Source organism: Pleurodeles waltl, chromosome 4_1 (genome assembly GCF_031143425.1).
Source record: "Pleurodeles waltl isolate 20211129_DDA chromosome 4_1, aPleWal1.hap1.20221129, whole genome shotgun sequence".
NCBI classification, from domain to species: Eukaryota; Metazoa; Chordata; class Amphibia; order Caudata; family Salamandridae; genus Pleurodeles; species Pleurodeles waltl.
Genome location: NC_090442.1, coordinates 73,944,514 through 73,963,676, shown reverse-complemented (window position 1 = coordinate 73,963,676; position 19,163 = coordinate 73,944,514). Strand labels below are relative to the sequence as shown.

The 19,163-nt window shown below is 44.5% G+C and overlaps 1 protein-coding gene across 1 annotated transcript in view; it reads right to left on the bottom strand.

The window, feature by feature from the left end:
- Positions 1 to 19,163, bottom strand: part of IPO13 (importin 13) — a 370,551-nt gene that overhangs the window by 99,131 nt on the left and 252,257 nt on the right. The window contains exons 7-13 of the mRNA XM_069227822.1: positions 17,980 to 18,127; positions 12,334 to 12,515; positions 11,619 to 11,645; positions 8,881 to 9,015; positions 8,360 to 8,503; positions 3,977 to 4,057; positions 171 to 308 (exon numbers count right to left, since the gene is read on the bottom strand). Coding sequence (XP_069083923.1) covers positions 171 to 308; positions 3,977 to 4,057; positions 8,360 to 8,503; positions 8,881 to 9,015; positions 11,619 to 11,645; positions 12,334 to 12,515; positions 17,980 to 18,127 — 855 coding nt within the window. The remainder of the gene's footprint in view (positions 1 to 170; positions 309 to 3,976; positions 4,058 to 8,359; positions 8,504 to 8,880; positions 9,016 to 11,618; positions 11,646 to 12,333; positions 12,516 to 17,979; positions 18,128 to 19,163) is intronic.

Below are 19,163 nucleotides of genomic sequence, written 5' to 3'. Positions count from 1 at the left end.
ATAAAGGGCACAATACAGCTTTTAATCAAAACAAAATAAATAGTGAACCCAACTCAGGTCATTGTTCAGGGCACCTGCCGTACACATAAGGGATACAGTAAAAAAAAAAAAAAAATGACAACTGCACACTGTCAACTATGTCTAAAAAGCAATAATAACACAAGCTTTACCTGGCGAGTAAGGTCGAGGGCAGAGGCTTGTGGGATTGTGCTGTACATCTGACCAAGCATCTCGCACAGCTGCGGCACCATTGGAGCAAAGTCGTCAAGGAGTGTCTTTACTGATTTTTCAAAGATGGCGCAGACGGACTGCAGCGACAAATGAAAGATGAGATTAGAAACAGGGTGAAGAACAATATAATGTTGGCACAGGCTGAACAGCAAGTACCATCCCATAGTACTTCCATGCTCCTTCGGTGTCATGAGTCCACCAACTAGCCCTTTGCTTCAAACACTAACAGACTACCCATAATGATTGTACAACCGAGACCACGGATACCCTCAACAACATAAGTGTACACGCACACCCTGTTTGTACGTTTAGTGACAAACCTGTGCAGCTCATGGAAGGAAGATGTTGTGAACTATTTTCATGTTGCATATATATAGCACTCGAGCCCGGGATAATCTAGGCACCTGCCATGTGATGGAGAGAGAGGGCACCAAACCGCGTGTCTGTGTATGCACCATGATGGGAAAACTCACAGGGAGTGGAAGTGCTAAGAAATGTTCTGAAGAGCAACCACCTAGAAAAGTGGTGTGAAAACTGTAGCTACACCCCACTGAGAAAAAGTACTGGGAGAGAGGAATCTGTACACAATTACACTGTGATATGTGAAGGCCCGTCCCAGAATATACTGTGACTTGGCCCTGCAGTAGGCTGCACCGCAATAGGGGATGATCCTGTTCCTGATTACATTGTAGGAGATCACCGATTAAACCGAGTTAGGTGTAGCGGTCTATAGTTGGACTTCGGGAGGGGAGGTGATGAATATGCATAACAGAAGATATCACTGCATTATTACGCTAAAGTAAGTGAGGGGTCTGGGCTTCTGTACACTGTGGGAGTAGGGGTCTGTTCTTGGTTAATCTGGGACAGTTGAGGAGTCTGTCCATTTTCATATTGTGACAGATTATCACTATGTCTATTATTATATTCTGGACGATCCGGCGGCCTCTCACCTATTACACTACTGTAAGCGAGGGGTCTGGCCTGTATACTTGGTGTGGGGGGATCTCTTGTTAGTTATACTGTAAGAGTTGAGGCCGTGCTTCAAATCCAATTAATATTCTGTCTCATATTCTGGGAGATCTGGGGTCTCTCCCTTATTAGACTACAATGAGTGAGGGGTCCACCATGTACACACTGTGGGAGGTGTAGCAGTCTCTGCTTGAGTAGACTGTATGTGTACACATTTAGGTGGCATTTTTGTAGCACATACCTAGCCAAAAGGCTGCAGAGCACTTCACAATATCATGAGTAAATACAGTCAACAAGTGTTTGGAGAAGAAGTGTGTCCCTGAGAGTGGTTGTGGACTGTTACTTTGTTATGATGAGGTTCACTTTAAGGAGGAGCATCTGCAGCTCCAGCCTACACTCAAACAGGGTTGGGGCAGACATGATGGATACAAGGATGTCCCTGCAGATCCTGGATACACAGATGGAAGACATCTGTTCTGCATCTGCTGGTGTCCCGGCTGCAGTTGTGCAGAGTCAGAGATGGTGAACGTGTCAGCCAAATAAGCAGGCCTGGCAGTCATGATGGTCCTGTAAATGATGTTGCTGGTTTTGGACAATGTGGGCTGACAGGGCCGGCTATTGAAGCTCCATCAGGGTGGGTGTGACCTGATTTATTCAGGCTGCTGATGAAACATACAGTCTGGAAACATGCAGTGCATGATGCACTGAACAGGAGTCTGAGTGGTGCCTAAGAGGCAGCTCTGAAGTTGTTTAGTCAGAGGAGGGGTTTTACTTTCTTTAGTCGAGCGAGCTTGTCTTCTTGGTATACTGTGAGAGTTTAGGGGTCTGTCATTTATTATAATGTGGCAGAAGATTGTTCAATTAAGTTACTTACATTTGGCAACACTATTTCTGTTGCATTCGCCAAGTGCAGATTCCTAACCTTGAAAATCTCCGGTAGAAGTTAGTCAGAATCCAGAAAGCTTCACTGTAATATCTCGTTACATTGGAAGGCAGCACAATTGGCCTCCATCACTACCTCTTCCAACACCAGACACAAAGATGCATACAAATGATACCTCTGAGGGCTGACTAAAGTTTTATTTTCCTCGTTTTGATCCAGAGCATCTTTTAATGGGTTTCATGAAGCCAAGTACAACGGGATACATGAGGCCTGTAACCATTTCAGATGACAGCAATAGACACAGATATCCTGAACCACATCTGGGACTAGCACCACATAGGGTAAGAAAGAGGACTCGTGCTAAGCTCCTCCGCCATGATGCTCAGAGATACCACAGGTGAGTGATCAGAAGGTAAGTCCTGTGAAGAGCAAGCTACTACTGGAGGCTAACAGCCTCCGCTCAAAGAGCACAAGATCTAACACTGCCCTGCTTGCTGCACAACTGGGGTTGTGTTAGTCTTCAGCACCTGGACCAACGGGCCATTGATGGAAGTAAGAAGGGGCTGCAAACGAATGACCTGCAGCTCCAGAAGATTGATATGATGGAGCTGCTGAGGAGTCAGAGGGCAATGATCTCTACATGGTGCAAGTGACCGCCCCATACTCAAGATGACATCTGTCACTACTGTGTGCCCTGAACATGGCAAGGCAAAGGGCATGCCTCAAGTCAGTTTTGGAAACAGCATGCACATCCACCACTGAAGTTCCTGAGCTGCTTCATCTAAAATGCAGATGTTGGCCAAAAGCCAGAAGCCACCCCTAGTGTTGGTTTCAATGTAAACGAAGGATCCACTGGAGACCAGCCTACACCAACAAGCATGCAGTACCAAAGGAATGCATAAAATCAGGATCCCAATATCCCACCTGAATGTCCTGGAATCATTGGAAGGGTAGCAAATCTTTAAAATAGAATAGAATTTGCATCAGAATTACAGTTGGTGGTCTACAAGGTTTCCAGCCTCTAAGCACCAAGTTCTATATGTTGAGAATACCAAGCAGCAGCATTACTATGGTCCACCTGAGAGTAAGCGCTAGAGTCACGTACTCCAGGTGACCCGCACGACAGATGTGTTTTCCAATCTTATAGTTTGTTAATATGCAGATGCTCGGGATGGCGCAGGAGTTTGTCTATCATGTGCTCATGTAGAAAGTCATCTACAATCTCGAGGAAGCGCCAGAGTTTTACTACCAAACTATTAGGGGGTGCCAGTGTGGTTGCTTTACCAGCGAAACGGGGATTTAACTGTATCAAAAGTGTGGCGAGTGGGGGACTAAGGAGTAAGGTTCTGGTTAGAAGTCTGTAGTTAATATTCTGTTTGGTCGATGTTGTTCGGACGTAACTGCTTTTGGTTTTCATACTTATCAGTTTACCTGACCTTTGCCTAATTTAAAAACAAAACAAAATGTGTCCCCTGGACAAAAACTGTTCAAATATGTATATGCAGAACAGCAGCAATTCTCCGCACTCCACACATTTACTGGGCAAAGCCCTGCTCACAGAAGACAGTGTTAAGCTATTTGCAATTGTGAAAAACCGGAGTAGGTTGCCTAGGCTGACCTTGTATAGCCATATGCCAGTATCCCAGGGTGAGAACCCACCTTGAGGTACTGGGGGGTAACATGACACTGGGAAGCATTTTGATGCCAAGACCGCAGTCATACTATAGAAGAGAACGGCCTCAGATGCGGCAGCTGGTCCAGGGGGCATGAGATGGATAGGCACTGACCAACTAATGACGACACTGATCATAGACCACCCAATACACTGGCGCATGCTGTCAATTCCTAAGCAGCTTCAAGGAGTCACATTACAGGCAAACGGAGCATGGCTACCTCCACCACCTGGGCGTCGTTCAGCCACTTGCTCAGCACCTTCTGGATAAGCTGGAAGACCTGCTGCAGCACCACCACCACCTGCAGAAGAACAGAAGGTGTCAACTGATGGAACATGGATGGAGGACGGCAGAAGGTGTCAACTGATGGAACATGCAGGGATGCTGGCAACAACACGTGGCTGGAGGGAGGAGGAGGGCAGAAGATGTCAACTGATGGAACATGCAGGGATGCTGGCAACAACACGTGGCTGGAGGGAGGAGGAGGGCAGAAGATGTCAACTGATGGAACATGCAGGGATGCTGGCAACAACACGTGGCTGGAGGGAGGAGGGCAGAAGATGTCAACTGATGGAACATGCAGGGATGCTGCCAGCAACACGTGGCTGGAGGGGGGAGGAGGAGGGCAGAAGATGTCAACTGATGGAACATGCAGGGATGCTGGCAACAACACGTGGCTGGAGGGGGGAGAAGGAGGAGGGCAGAAGGTGTCAACTGATGGAACATGCAGGGATGCTGCCAGCAACACGTGGCTAGAGGGAGGAGGAGGAGGAGGGCAGGACACGGCACAGAAGGACAGTACAATAGCATCGATCCAGTCCTGAGAAGAGGGTAGGGAGGACAGGTGAGTATGACACAGACATAGGTCAAAGAGGAAACCATCATGGAAGTGATAAAGTAATGCTACGAGGGCTGGGTACAGGCAAATGCATAACAGACTAAGATGAAGGGAAGATAGAAGACCAGTTACACACATTAGCCAGAAGTATATGTGTTTACCCAGAAAACTGCTGTTAAATTCCAAAACCACCATTCTACATTCTGTGGACAAATTAAGTACCCTTGGGAATGGACAATAACACTAACATTCACATCCGTAGAGACGATTCAGTTTGAGTTGGCCCTTCTGATTATTACCAGAATGCATACAGCAGCTGCTATTCAACCAATTACATGAAAGGTGGGAAGTCGGAGAAAGTAGGACAGAATGTGTATAATTTGCACAACTACTAGGAATAAGACAGCACGTAACAGAATCACATTTAACAGAAGTTTATCACATTTCCCTCATTCTTGATTTAAAAATATCTCAGCAATGACTTTATACCATGTCTTCAGGGAGTGTCCTTAAAAAACTGGAGGGAGGGCTGCTTTAGGACTCATCATCCCTCAGGTGCATTAACAAAACAAGACAGTTCAACATTTGCAACTTTGGTGGATGGAACTACCCTCACTGGTTAAAACACTGCAAGAAAAGAACTTCTCCAATTTAGAGAGCTTCATATAATCCAGCAAAGATAGTAATAGCCACCTTTCACCTCTCTATAAACAGATGACCTGGATGGAGAGCCAATGGTTTAAACCTATTGATGCCATTGGCTAAATGCTCTAGGTAAGTTGGATGAACGGAAACGGTAGCCAAACTATTGAAGATCTAGCGAGAAGTATGAGAATTATGCATTGTGTACTATATCAATGTATCCTCTGATCAATTCTGTTGAGGGCTGGGCCAGTGGTGATGCAATAAACATTTGACGGGATTGCCATAACTAACTGCATTCGGGAAAGAAGCTTTAAGTCAGATTAAAGAAGACTTGCACTCTTACTATAGGCATTTGGGGCCACATGTACAACGTTTGGTTTTGTGAGTCGCAAAACCGAATGTTGTATAGTGTTAATGACACTATTAGCAATTCGCAAGGGGGTCGCACATGCCCACCTCATGATTATTCATGAGGTAGGCCGCAATTCACGACCCCCTTGGGAATGGCGGCCCTCACAGGAATGGTGGCCTGCTGGAGACAGCAGACCACCATGTCTGTGACTGCTTTTGAAAAAAGCAGTTTTTTTTTTTTTTTTTTTTTTTTTTTTTTAATGCAGCCCTTTTTCCTTAAAGGAAAACGAGATGCATTTCAAAAACAAAAAATGAAACGTTTTTGTTTCATTTTTCAGAGCCTGCTCTGAAAAAATGTTTTCACTGACATTCACAAAGGGGAAGGGGTTCCATGGGACCCCTTCCTGTTTGCAAATGGGTTAGCACCAGTGTGACACTGGTGCAAACTGCGATTGTTTTGCGACTGCATTTGCGGTCACAAAACAATCATACATGGGACTGCGAGTCGCAATAAGGAAGGGAACGCCCCTTACTAAATGGGAGTCGCAATCCCTTTTTGCGATTCGGTAAATAGTTTACCAAATCGCAAATATGGGTTAGTACATGGGAAAGTGCATTTTGCACGTTGCAAACAGCCCAATTTGCTGTTTGCGAGGTGCAAAAGCCTTCGTACATGTGGCCCTTGGTTCCCTACAAATTTGAACAGAAAGGGGTAAAAGTACATATGTCTAAACCTTCAGCCTGGAGCCCCCAGTGGTATGGAGCACCTGCCTTTATAGGAGTTCTACCAGATGCTTCACAGTTCGAGACCTTATTTCAGATCAGTGGAAGTCCAGCTTTTTTTTTCAAACTGCACAGGCTTCTTTATGTTCAGCCTCCAGAAGGTATATTGCCACAACCTTAATAGTTTTTGGCAGTGGGAAATAAACAATAGAGTCTGACATTAGAGCTGTGAGTCAAAGCTTTCCCTGTCAACTTATCTAGGCTTTTACTGTCTTTCTCTAGAGGCCCAAAGGCCACTTAACTAGCTTCTTAGACCTGCGCCCGGCTAGTGCAATTACCTAGTCTGAGTGACAAACATTGAAAGTATGGTCACAAGGGTAGGTCTTCTTGTCCCATCTAGGGACGTGGCTGATATGGACAGATTAGGGACATCTCCAGCGATATGCTCATTGAAGGAAAATAAATCTCAAAACCCAAACTACACTCCATTGGGGGGGGGGGGAGGGTTTACTGGTGATCTCTCTCACTCCCTGATTCACGCTGCCAAATAGACAAGCTCAAGTGGAGTTCAAAGTCTTGCCTAGAAAACCAGCTCTTTCGTCCTTTGGGTCGGAATACTGAATTACACTACAACACTGAGAAGGCAATTGCGTCCTTTGACAGGGTAGGCCTGGACACAGGGAACACTCTCTTAAATGTAGGGGTGGCAGTAATGGACAGTTGTGCCTTGCATTGCTTTACGTTTTCACCCATGGAAACCGAGCAGTGCTTGGAATAAAGACAGAAAATTTGTTTATTTCAAGATCTGCAGCAAGACGGAGCAGGCTTGTCGGTGCCAAGACTGAAACCGAGCGTCACTACTGCCACTAAAAGGCTGTTTCTTCAGGAATGGCAGATTTTTCATTGAACAGGTAGCTGTGTAACAAGAGGAATACGGAACCTGGTGGATTCTGGTTCTTGGGAGAAGATGAAAGAAGGGAGTCGGCAAGGGTCAGTAGCCATTGGACAAGCAGCGACTTCAGAGAGACAAAAGTGTGATTTCCTCATTTCTACCAACCCAGTCTTGAAAATATTGTAATCCTCAAAAGAAACAGTGCATGAGCTTGCACGTCCCACCAGACACAATCTTACACTCGTAAAGTCTGGAAAACCCAAAATGTTGAGGTCTATGATGGGAATCCTAAAGTGAAATGGATGCACAAACAAATCTCAAGCTGTTCAAAAGTAAACCATAACCAAGAACAGGAGCAAAAATGTATGAATAAACTCAAACAAAAAGCTGGAAAAAAGAATGCTTAACATAAAAAGGCATTAAGCTGTAGTGCACAAAGATGCTCTGTGGACACTATAAGAAATACGAATGAGTCATGAAGGAAGAAGGGATATGGTGAGCTTCTCTACATTGCCTTCCAACAAGTAACGCAGTGTGATAAGGTTACAAAGTTGTCCAGGATCCTCCAGATGATGCCAGGGGATCTCCCAAAGGCATGTACTTCTAGGGGTTATTAGGAGACTAGAGAATTAAGGTTGTGTTGAGCACCACATAAATACTAAGATAAATAAAATATAGAGGAGATCTGTGTGATGAATAAGTCTGGCAACTCCAGTTTCAGGAGGGAAGAAAAGTTTGAGTAACAGTTCTCGGGGGCTAAAAAATTTGTGGCCCTTTCCTATTCATCAATATTAGTCGTTTAGACAAGTCATGTAATAGGAGACTAGACAAATAGACAGCTGTTAGTATTTGCATTTCAACCACACAAGACTATATTTCTGTTGAAAAGCATTGCAAGGGCTTGTTCAATAATGGGACACAACAGAGGGCATGATTTAGATGTCGGCAGAGGAAACACGGTCACAAACGTGACGGATATCCCATCCACCATATTACCATCCCCTTAGGGTGGAATGGGATTCTAGTACAGCGGATGGGATATCCCGTCACGTTTGTGATGGAGCATTCCCACCGCCGACTTCTAAACCAGGCCCAGAATCCTAAACTTTTGTTATGTCACGGTAGTGCGGTTGAGCACTACCCAAGCTACTCACCGGGTTCGGTCCTTGCACAATGGGCAACTTTTTGGCTTCACTTCCTTTGTGGTCGTCGTCGTGATGACTGATGTCCAGAGTGGTGAAGAGGTTGGAGAGCAGCCCCAAGATGTGGATGATGGCCAGCTTGTTCGAGGGGTTTGGCTGTTAACACAAAGCAGAGCAGCTCAAGACTCATCCAGAAGGAACAGCAACACAGGCTGGTTGGAAGGAACGTTTCATTACCACCTGGTACCAGAAACCTAATAGTTCTTTACGTCGAACAAGAAAACAATCATTATAGTGAAATGTCCACCAACTACTCCAGGTATACCCACTATGGCCAACCTCTCTATATAAGGCAAAAGGATTAACCCTTGCAAACCTGTGTGCACCTTCACATCATATTGCTGTCCCAACTAAATGCTAATGGTCATTGTTAAAAGACAACAGACTCAGATACAATGACAAAAGGGGCAAGCTATTGGTCACATTAAAAGATGCAGATTTCACACACCTCAAGGCAAGTTAGGGACACTCACCGTTTCATCAGCAAGCTTCTCCAATTGCTGGATGTACGGTGTGATTAGAGAGTGCAGGTTTTTCAGAATCTCTTCAACTTGAAGGGCAGAGAGTAGGAATCCAAGGGCCTGCATCAGCCACATGCACTGACTAGTCTGAGAGAAGACAAAATAAATATTGTTGTAGTGGGCCACTCTGTCCTACAGACCAGATCTTATCTCAGATCAGGTTCACTGGTATCATCGCCCACAAACTTGAGAGACTCAAACCTATCGTACAGCCTTCTGGTCTCATCACCTACAATCTGAGTGATCTGATCGTGTGATACAAACTGGTGTCAACTGATCACATCACCCACACTCGATCCTATCATACAGACTGGATCCTCTAGTTTCATCATACAAAGTCACTGACTCGTTTCTGTCAGAGAGACTGGGTGCTTTGGTCTCATCCCCCACATTCAATATGAGCAACTTGATCTTCTTGTCCAACAGACTGGGTTCGCTGGTTGCACCACCCACCTACAATATGAACAACTTGATCCTCTTGCACAGGCTGGTTCCACCCGAATAACTCCATCCTACTGCGACAGCGGATCCACTGGTCTTTTCACCCACACAATCTATGAGTCAGCTGAGCCTGCCCTACAGACTGGTCCCTCTGGTCTCATCACACAAAACTACCACAAGCAACTCGATCCTAAGGTTATCCAGACACTTCAAACCCACATTCACTATAAAAAAAAAATTCAATCCTATGGTACAGACAGGGCCCACTAGTTTCATTACCCACACCCGCCACAAGCAAGCCTATTCTGCCCTACAGTATGAGTGCAGAGGTTTCATCATCCACACCCACCACATGCGAGCCAATGCTTCCTTACTTCCTGGGTCCTCTGGTCTCATCACCCTCGCGGGTAAGAAGCTGCGTTATACAAATCCAGATTGACTGATTGATCACCCACACAAACTATGAGAGATATGATCAAGGACTACAGACGACGCCCCCTGGTCTAATCCCCTACACTAGATGCAGGCAGCTGGTGTGTAATGTTTCAACAGCAGAGCACTTTTTCGCACTGAGACAATAGGATTCTACTCATGACCCACAGCACTTGCTGCTATGGGACTGAATTGCTACACTAATAGACTTCAATCCTAGTACTGGGATCCATCAGTCACATCCCACACAGCTCTTCCAACTCAATCTCAACATGCTTTAGTACTCACTGTTAATACATTAGTCATACCTGTAACCACAACAGAGCTCTTCAAAGGACACCAATACTCCTTGCAACACTCACCACTACTGCAGCAGAGAGTCCCATACTGCTCTTTCAGGACCTATCTACCATGGACTGCAGGACGCCCCAACGTGAGCTAGTACAGCTGGTCCAATGCAGTGCACTCCTGAGCTGCTTCACGCTCTGCAGCTAGGACATCCCTTCCTGAGCCCCTCGGTCCCAACACCCTTAAGTTAGAGCAGCTCTCTGAAAGCATCTCAGTTCTGACATGAATCATTTGCATCTATTGCAAACAGAGCCACTATTCTGCTACCTCATGCAGGAAATCTGATCCACCCAGGTCTCCCCAATGCTGACTTGCTTCATTCCCTGCTTCTGCTGTTAGCACACATCTTCGAATGTACCTTAATTGTGATAGGCTTCAGTCTCTACTATCGCAATATTAAAACACTTTACAGATCTTCTAATCTGTTTGGCACCAGTGCCTGTCATTTCATCACTAGGACACAGTGTTACAAGGATAGCCTCTTCATCTGCAACTCTGAGGTTTCAGGTCTGGACCTCTCTGCGTATGTCCTTCCGTCTAGACCAGCATGGCAGGGTCCTTCTGGTACTGGGACCTTGCACAAGTGAATGTGAGCAAGACCCTATGCCTGACCCCGTTACTTGATGGCGCTTCAGTATGACCTCAAGGATACATAAGATTGTCAGCGGCAATCGTGAACATGTAACTAAACACTGGCTGCAGTTTAAATAAACATGGATTGTCACATCACTTAAAGTTTAGTCTTCTCCTCAGGGCTTCATTGCTATCAGTTCCCTAAACCTGAATCCCCCAGCACAAACCTAGTCAGATATGTAGTAAACAGAATCCAGGAAAATTCTGCAACAATATTTATAACACTGGTCGATGAAAAATAGGTCCTGTTCCTCTGAGACATGCCTACGTCAGGATAGTCGGAGCATATATTTTCATGTATGATAATGACCCAGGTCTTGCCTCCTTAACAAAGGCATTCGGCATTGTACCACTGCCTTCTTCATTTATTCAATTAGTGTGGCCCTCACAAACAGCCAATGCTCATTAATAGCATTTTTTTCTTACAATTCATTTTCTTTCCGACTCGTAATGACTCGTTCCTCACATGGCATCATCACAGTATCACAACAACATTGGAAAATGATGTCACAGTAGGCAACCAACCTCCTAATCAAAGGAACAGGCTCAGAGAGGGAAAAGGGGGGCTACACAAACTTAATGGGAAAATAAAACAGGTATTTACAATTTAACACAATAGTGTAAAAATTAAATTACATTAAAACAACCACTCCCACAAGTTTCAATTTAAAACAATGGAATCCTCACAAGAACACCATGCAAAAACAACATTTGAGACAGGCCTTTAGGCCACAGTGCATCAGCACAAGATGCCAAGGGCAACAACAAACTTCAAACAGGAACCAGCAACACTCAGAGTACAGACAATCAACATGTTTCAGGTAGGGTCCAGTTACCTTGTGGATCTGCTTCATCAGGACTTCCTGTGAACAGAAAGAAAGACAAGAAACCGTCATGGGAGAACCACTACATTCCAGATGCAGACTGAAGTAGGATACTCTGATCCAGCCTCACAGAGAGAACAAACATCAACGCCTGAAACACCACATACAACCTTAGACACTACAGATCACTTCTATACGGCATCTCCATTCTCACCCGTGGAGCTGCCACATTAGCAAACTCATCACGAGTTAAGATGGGCTAATGCTGGAGACAGATTGTAACATGACAAGTTAACTTGCCCATGAGAACCAACCGGGTCTAGCCTGTGGGGAAGGGGCTGGGGAAGCACACGGACAACAGAGGGTGGGTAGGGGAGGGAGCACACGTACAACAGCAGGTGGGTGGAAGGGGCCGGTGGAAGCTCATGGACAACAGAGGGTGGATGGGAGGGGCTAGAAACACACAGAGGGGAATGGGGGAGGAGTATGGAAATGGGGAGAAGTATAACAGGTAAACATAAAATGCAAATCCACTTATCAAAGATTCCACATCTTCGTCAGACGTAGAGAGCCTCACCGTCACAAAGGACAAGACATGCTAACGGGTAAAACAAGCACCATGCCCCCAAAAGGGATCAGAGAAGGTCCTGACAGCACACAGCTGTTCTAAACTGAACAGTCAGAGCAGCTCTGCCAAGGTTTTCTGCTTACACTGAAATTCTCTTACCTGTGAAACGGCAACAATGTTGGCAGCAAAGGGGGGAAGATCATACTTGCACTCCCGGCAGATCTTCTTTAGTGTGGAAACGCTGGAGATGGAGAGTTCAGGGTTACCCAGGGCATGCAGCACCAAAGGCAAAACATTGTTGATCATCACTGGGTGGTCTGCAAGCCACTCAGCTAAGGCTCCTAAATAGGTAAAGAGAAAATCAAAATGAAAAGGTGTGTTGGTCACTGATTAACAACAAACATTTGAGAGTTAGAGGTGGTCTGAAAAGAACACCTAAAGAGGAAATGGGTTTGTAAAAAAGTGTTTACACATTGCATGGTGCGAGGGTACCCGGCCTTGAAGGTTAAACACTGAGAAGTCAAATGGACTGAAGGAAAGACATCAAACATTGAGGGTTTAGAGAGGGCTCTGCAAGAGGAAAACACTGTGAAATCAGAGAAGGCACACTTGGGAGCAAACTTCATGAATTGAAGGGTCAGAGGCAAAGGTCAGGGAAAGAGATGAAACACTGAGAGGAGTCCAGGGAAGTACACCAATTGAGGTGCCATAGGGTGACCGGGAGGGGCAAGCAACTTCCTTGAGGGCATGCATAAGAGGGAATGGAAGGAGATTTCACAATGAAGAGTCAAGGAGGCCCGGGTGAGGGAAGGGCGTTACGCACTGAGGATTCGGACAGCATCAGGGATGGAGAATTCAGCAAGGTTTAGGGAAGGGTAACAATCATTAGGAAGTGAGTGTCAGTAAAGTGTACATGAGACATTAAGCTAAAAGTAATGTGGTCAGGGAATACCACCACACAATGAAGACACAGGGGTGCCATGATGGAGCCAGGGAAGGACATCAGTAGTAGAAGGATCAAAGAGATGACATCACATACGTACAAACACTGAGGGGGTCAGACGGCTCCGAGGGGAGGACATAACATAGAGAGAGGTCTCATGGCAAAGGTGACTGGAGAACATCACACACTGAGTCAGGACCTGAGGGAGGGACAAGGTGAAGACAAGGACAGAGGGCATAGCACACTGAAGAGTCAAACGTGGCAAATGACTGATAAGAATCAAACACTGCAGTTTAATGGATACGAGAAAATCAGATATTTGGGAAGAAGTAGGACGAGAACACGCAGTGCATCAGTCTATCAAGCGAAAACAATGATGCTGTATACTCATTTACATGAGTCAATTGTTTGGGCAGGAAGCATCCTGTCACTACAGGATGCTCTGTTCCACAGGTTGGGTTAAGACCTGGAGATGGTGGGAGCACTCAGTGGAAGGGGGGGAGGGGGAGGGGGAGTCAGAGGAAAGAAATCTTGTTCCTAATGGAAGTCATGATCCTTGAAGATCTCTTGTCAAGATGCAGGATCCAAAATCACTTCCAGAAGGACAAATTTCTCTTGTGCATAAAATATATTTATTGATGTTTTTATTTAAATGTAAGATTACTTCAATTCATTTGATGATTTTTATTTTAGAATAAACTTAATCAAAAATGGATTGGAAACCAAAAAGTGAAGAGCCTAACTAGATCTTTGGATTTCCAATTATTTTGAGAAACAGGATAAAGAAAAAATAATGTAATGGATGAACAACAGCAGCAGTCGTAAAAGCGGTGAAAAGCAAAGCTCACTGTAAGGAAGTCGGAAACTTAACTTTCCCATAAGGAATAACAGGGTAAATCAAAGATCACTTTGTTTTGCTAGATAATTAGGATCACTTTCATTCAATGCTTTGCAATGTCTTATTAGGCAACAGTAAAGCACTGACCTCAGGAACCTAAAGGACAATTCCCTTGAAGAAAAAGTGGGATTACAAATAAATAACTTGCCTTCTCCATCATGGGGGCTTTGCTGGTAATCAAACAATAAACAGAAGCCCAAACAACCCCCGCCCTCTTGCCCCTGACTCCTAATGATCTCTGGTAATAGACATATGAGGTTGGAAGCAAGCTATGTATATTGCACAGATAGACCTGAACCACTTGGGTATCAAACCCGAGTCATAGGTCCAAGCAGTAGGTTTTTGTAACCAAGTGTCCCTAATTTCACTAATGGAGAGGTTTCTTAAAATATAAATAAAATGCATGGTATATAGCAGCATAAACCTAAATCTCACTGACTCTCTGGGGTAAAATCATATCAATGGGAAGCTTGTTTTCCACAGAGGTGCTAGAGGTTCCATGAGTTTAGAAAACTCCAAACAATTTAGAGAAAACAATATTTCTTTTCCAGGGCAAGAACCCATTATTCAGGGAAACTCTTAGTAAGGCTCTCTAAGAAGTCCCTGTTCACAGGAAAAATAAAAAAGAATGTATCAGCAACAAAGAATAATTTGATTTATTGTGAACTATTGGTCAGATGAAAACAACACAGTGATATAATTTCCTCTCCACTTTTTGCCTCTTTCAAAACATCAACAGTCTGGACGAAGTTTCAAATGTCCAAGTGTCGGTATTTAGAAGCCACTGGTAGGCAATGGTGTGCTTTTCAAAAGAAAGCGTGCAGATCCTCAATGGGGTGGTGCTAGGCCCTCTAAGGGAAGGCACAGACACAAGTGAGAAGAGTCTGATGCTAAACAAAGGTTGAAAATAGCACTCCAAAGAAGCCCCTCATGAAATGAAATGCCTTTCTTAAGAAGAGCAGAGGAAGACTGAAAATGAAATGAGCTTCTATTTTTCAATTGTGGAAATAAAAAAAAAATATCAAAATGTACAGGAGCTCAAGCGTAGGACTTTTTCGAGAGGTAGTGAAAGAAAAAGCAAACTAGTCTTGAGACAGGATGGAAGAATTCATTCACTTAAAAAGGCCAAATGTAGTATATTGCCAGCTAAAGCAAAACTGCTGTGTATTTAAGCCAGGCCAGCAATTGAAAAAATTCCGAACAACCTGCCGGAGATGTTTGTGTTTCTTTAGCCAATAATGAGGAAACTATGTTTGATACATTTCTTGGATTTGTTCGGGGGTAAGCACAGATGATGGAAAAATCAATATCTGGCTGGGGACCTGTTGGACATGGCTGGCTCATGATCATTAGAGTTTGCATTGGTCAGCTTTGCACTGGAAGACTTAGTAGTTGGAGGACTGTGCTCTCAGTCACAGATAGCTGATAATCAGTTCCCCAGAATTAAGACTGAGTGGTTGTCTGCTGCTGTGTGGATTTCTGGCACAGGCTCTGTCTCAGTTGTCATTTGATCCTCATACTTGGGGTCTGCTTTTGGCGGAAGAATGTGTCTTGATTGGCGAGTTAGCATGTTACTTCGGTGGGCTTGGTAATTAGGCATAGGGGTTGTGTAAGGGTCCACCACTAAACTGGTTTGGAATATGGGCTGCTGAGATTTGATAGCTTTTGTCTGCACATACAGGGAGTGCAGAATTATTAGGCAAGTTGTATTTTTGAGGATTAATTTTATTATTGAACAACAACCATGTTCTCAATGAACCCAAAAAACTCATTAATATCAAAGCTGAATATTTTTGGAAGTAGTTTTTAGTTTGTTTTTAGTTTTAGCTATGTTAGGGGGATATCTGTGTGTGCAGGTGACTATTACTGTGCATAATTATTAGGCAACTTAACAAAAAAAAATATATACCCAAGTCAATTATTTATTATTACCAGTGAAACCAATATAACATCTCAACATTCACAAATATACATTTCTGACATTCAAAAACAAAACAAAAACAAATCAGTGACCAATATAGCCACCTTTCTTTGCAAGGACACTCAAAAGCCTGCCATCCATGGATTCTGTCAGTGTTTTGATCTGTTCACCATCAACATTGCGTGCAGCAGCAACCACAGCCTCCCAGACACTGTTCAGAGAGGTGTACTGTTTTCCCTCCTTGTAAATCTCACATTTGATGATGGACCACAGGTTCTCAATGGGGTTCAGATCAGGTGAACAAGGAGGCCATGTCATTAGATTTCCTTCTTTTATACCCTTTCTTGCCAGCCACGCTGTGGAGTACTTGGACGCGTGTGATGGAGCATTGTCCTGCATGAGAATCATGTTTTTCTTGAAGGATGCAGACTTCTTCCTGTACCACTGCTTGAAGAAGGTGTCTTCCAGGAACTGGCAGTAGGACTGGGAGTTGAGCTTGACTCCATCCTCAACCCGAAAAGGCCCCACAAGCTCATCTTTGATGATACCAGCCCAAACCAGTACTCCACCTCCACCTTGCTGGCGTCTGAGTCGGACTGGAGCTCTCTGCCCTTTACCAATCCAGCCACGGGCCCATCCATCTGGCCCATCAAGACTCACTCTCATTTCATCAGTCCATAAAACCTTTAGAAAAATCAGTCTTGAGATATTTCTTGGCCCAGTCTTGACGTTTCAGCTTGTGTGTCTTGTTCAGTGGTGGTCGTCTTTCAGCCTTTCTTACCTTGGCCATGTCTCTGAGTATTGCACACCTTGTGCTTTTGGGCACTCCAGTGATGTTGCAGCTCTGAAATATGGCCAAACTGGTGGCAAGTGGCATCGTGGCAGCTGCACGCTTGACTTTTCTCAGTTCATGGGCAGTTATTTTGCGCCTTGGTTTTTCCACACGCTTCTTGCGACCCTGTTGACTATTTTGAATGAAACGCTTGATTGTTCGATGATCACGCTTCAGAAGCTTTGCAATTTTAAGAGTGCTGCATCCCTCTGCAAGATATCTCACTATTTTTGACTTTTCTGAGCCTGTCAAGTCCTTCTTTTGACCCATTTTGCCAAAGGAAAGGAAGTTGCCTAATAATTATGCACACCTGATATAGGGTGTTGATGTCATTAGACCACACCCCTTCTCATTACAGAGATGCACATCACCAAATATGCTTAATTGGTAGTAGGCTTTCGAGCCTATACAGCTTGGAGTAAGACAACATGCATAAAGAGGATGATGTGGTCAAAATACTCATTTGCCTAATAATTCTGCACTCCCTGTAGTGTCATATGCTTAATGATCCTGGGTAAGTCTAAGGATGTCTGGGAGGTTCAAAGGAAATCATACTTTCAGCTGGTGGTTTTGAGCTTGCTAATATATTTATATTTTACTTTTTGCTTGATAGTTGGTGATGAATTCAGTTCCACCTCGTGTTCTGTGGCTGCTGGTTGTATCCTTGCACACTTGTGCAGGCTTACGCCTCATACTTTGCAGTACAGGGGCGGGACATTTCATGTAACTGTGTTGAAATATACTCAAACTATACCTGACTTTGAAAAACTGTTTCTTAGAACTCTTTTGATTTGATGAGAGTTCGGTAGCAGCCTTTGTTTATATAGTCAGCTGAGATTATAGTTTTGGTGCTTCGTAGACCACAGCTGTCTTACCTACTGCTTAAAGAGCTTTGAAGTGAATTAAAGCTGCCTTAAATGATTTTAAGTCTCTGGATTTGATTCATCCTGTGTATTGTGTGAATTATGTAGTGCTTGGGTTTGTAGGACCGAATAACTGCTAATAGTCACTTCTACATGAACACTGTCACAAACAACATGTAGTAAGTTGTAATCCGCAAGAGGGACAGAGTGGTACTAGTGCTATCATCAAAAAGCCATAGAGCTTACAGGGCGGCTGACCTTCTGGACCAAAGAGCGGGCTAGTGTTCATGAAAATATACTCTTGCCATCTTATACCACACCTTCATCCAGTCACAGTTATCTGCTCACCAATGGTAAACATTACGGTGTCGGCCAGCTGGACGTTGTTAATGTTGATTCGAGGAATGAGGCCAATCAGTCCTGGCACCACATCGGAATAGTTCACATCGATGGTTTCTGCGATGGACTGAAAACCGAAGAGTAGCGCTTCTGTGTGCTGCAAGGAAAGAAGAAGAGGGTCACAAACCACCAGAGCAACAAGAGCGTCTCACAGCAAAGCCACTGTGCAAGAAGGGGGTTTCACACCAGATGTAAGGAAGAAAGGGGTTACAGACCAAACCTACTGTGCAAGAAGGGGGTTTAATGACAAATCTGAGATAGAAGAGAGTTGCAGATCATAACCAAATCTACTGAGCCAGAAGGAGATCAACACCAAACCTACTGAGCACACACCAAATTCACTTATCAAAAAGGGAGTTACACACCAAACCTGCTTAGCAAGAACTGGGTCTTACACCAAAGCTACTGAGTAAGAGGAGGGTTTTACGCCACATTTACCGAGCAGGAAGGTGGTTTCGTGCCAAATCTAAAGAGCAAGAAGGTCATACACCAAATCTATGAGCAAACAGGGGGTCTCGCACCAAACCTACTAAGAAGGTGGTCTCATATCAAACTGACTGAGCAGGAAGGGGGTCTCATATCAAACCTAGTGAGCCAGGTTATGGTCTCACATCAGACATACTGAGCAAGAGGAGGGTATCACACTACTACTCTACCGAGCAAAACTACGATATAACCTCACACCTACTTAATCAAAAAATGGTAACACATCAAACCTACTGAGCACCTAGTGTGTCTCACATCAAGCCTAGTGAGCAGGAAGGAGATCTAACACCAAACTGTGAGAAAACAGGCTTTTTGCAGGTCCCCCCACACTTTTTGCCCCCAATCTGGAGAACTAGCTGCTGTTTTTCCACAGAGAGTGCAGTGAGGCCTGATAACAGACCTCAGAGCCAGAGGTCTCGCTCCTTATAAAAAGTATGTTGAATTGGCTACCCACAACTGGCATAAGCTGACTTACTTATAAATCCCTAGTATATGGTACCAAGGGTACCCCCAGGGCATGAAAGTCAAAGTACCCAGGGCTGCAGCACTGACTGTGCCACTTTGCATGTGACAAGGTATAAAATGACTCCCAGCCGGCCACTGCAGAGTGGAAGAGCAGTTTTAAAACTGCTAGTTCGACTTTACCG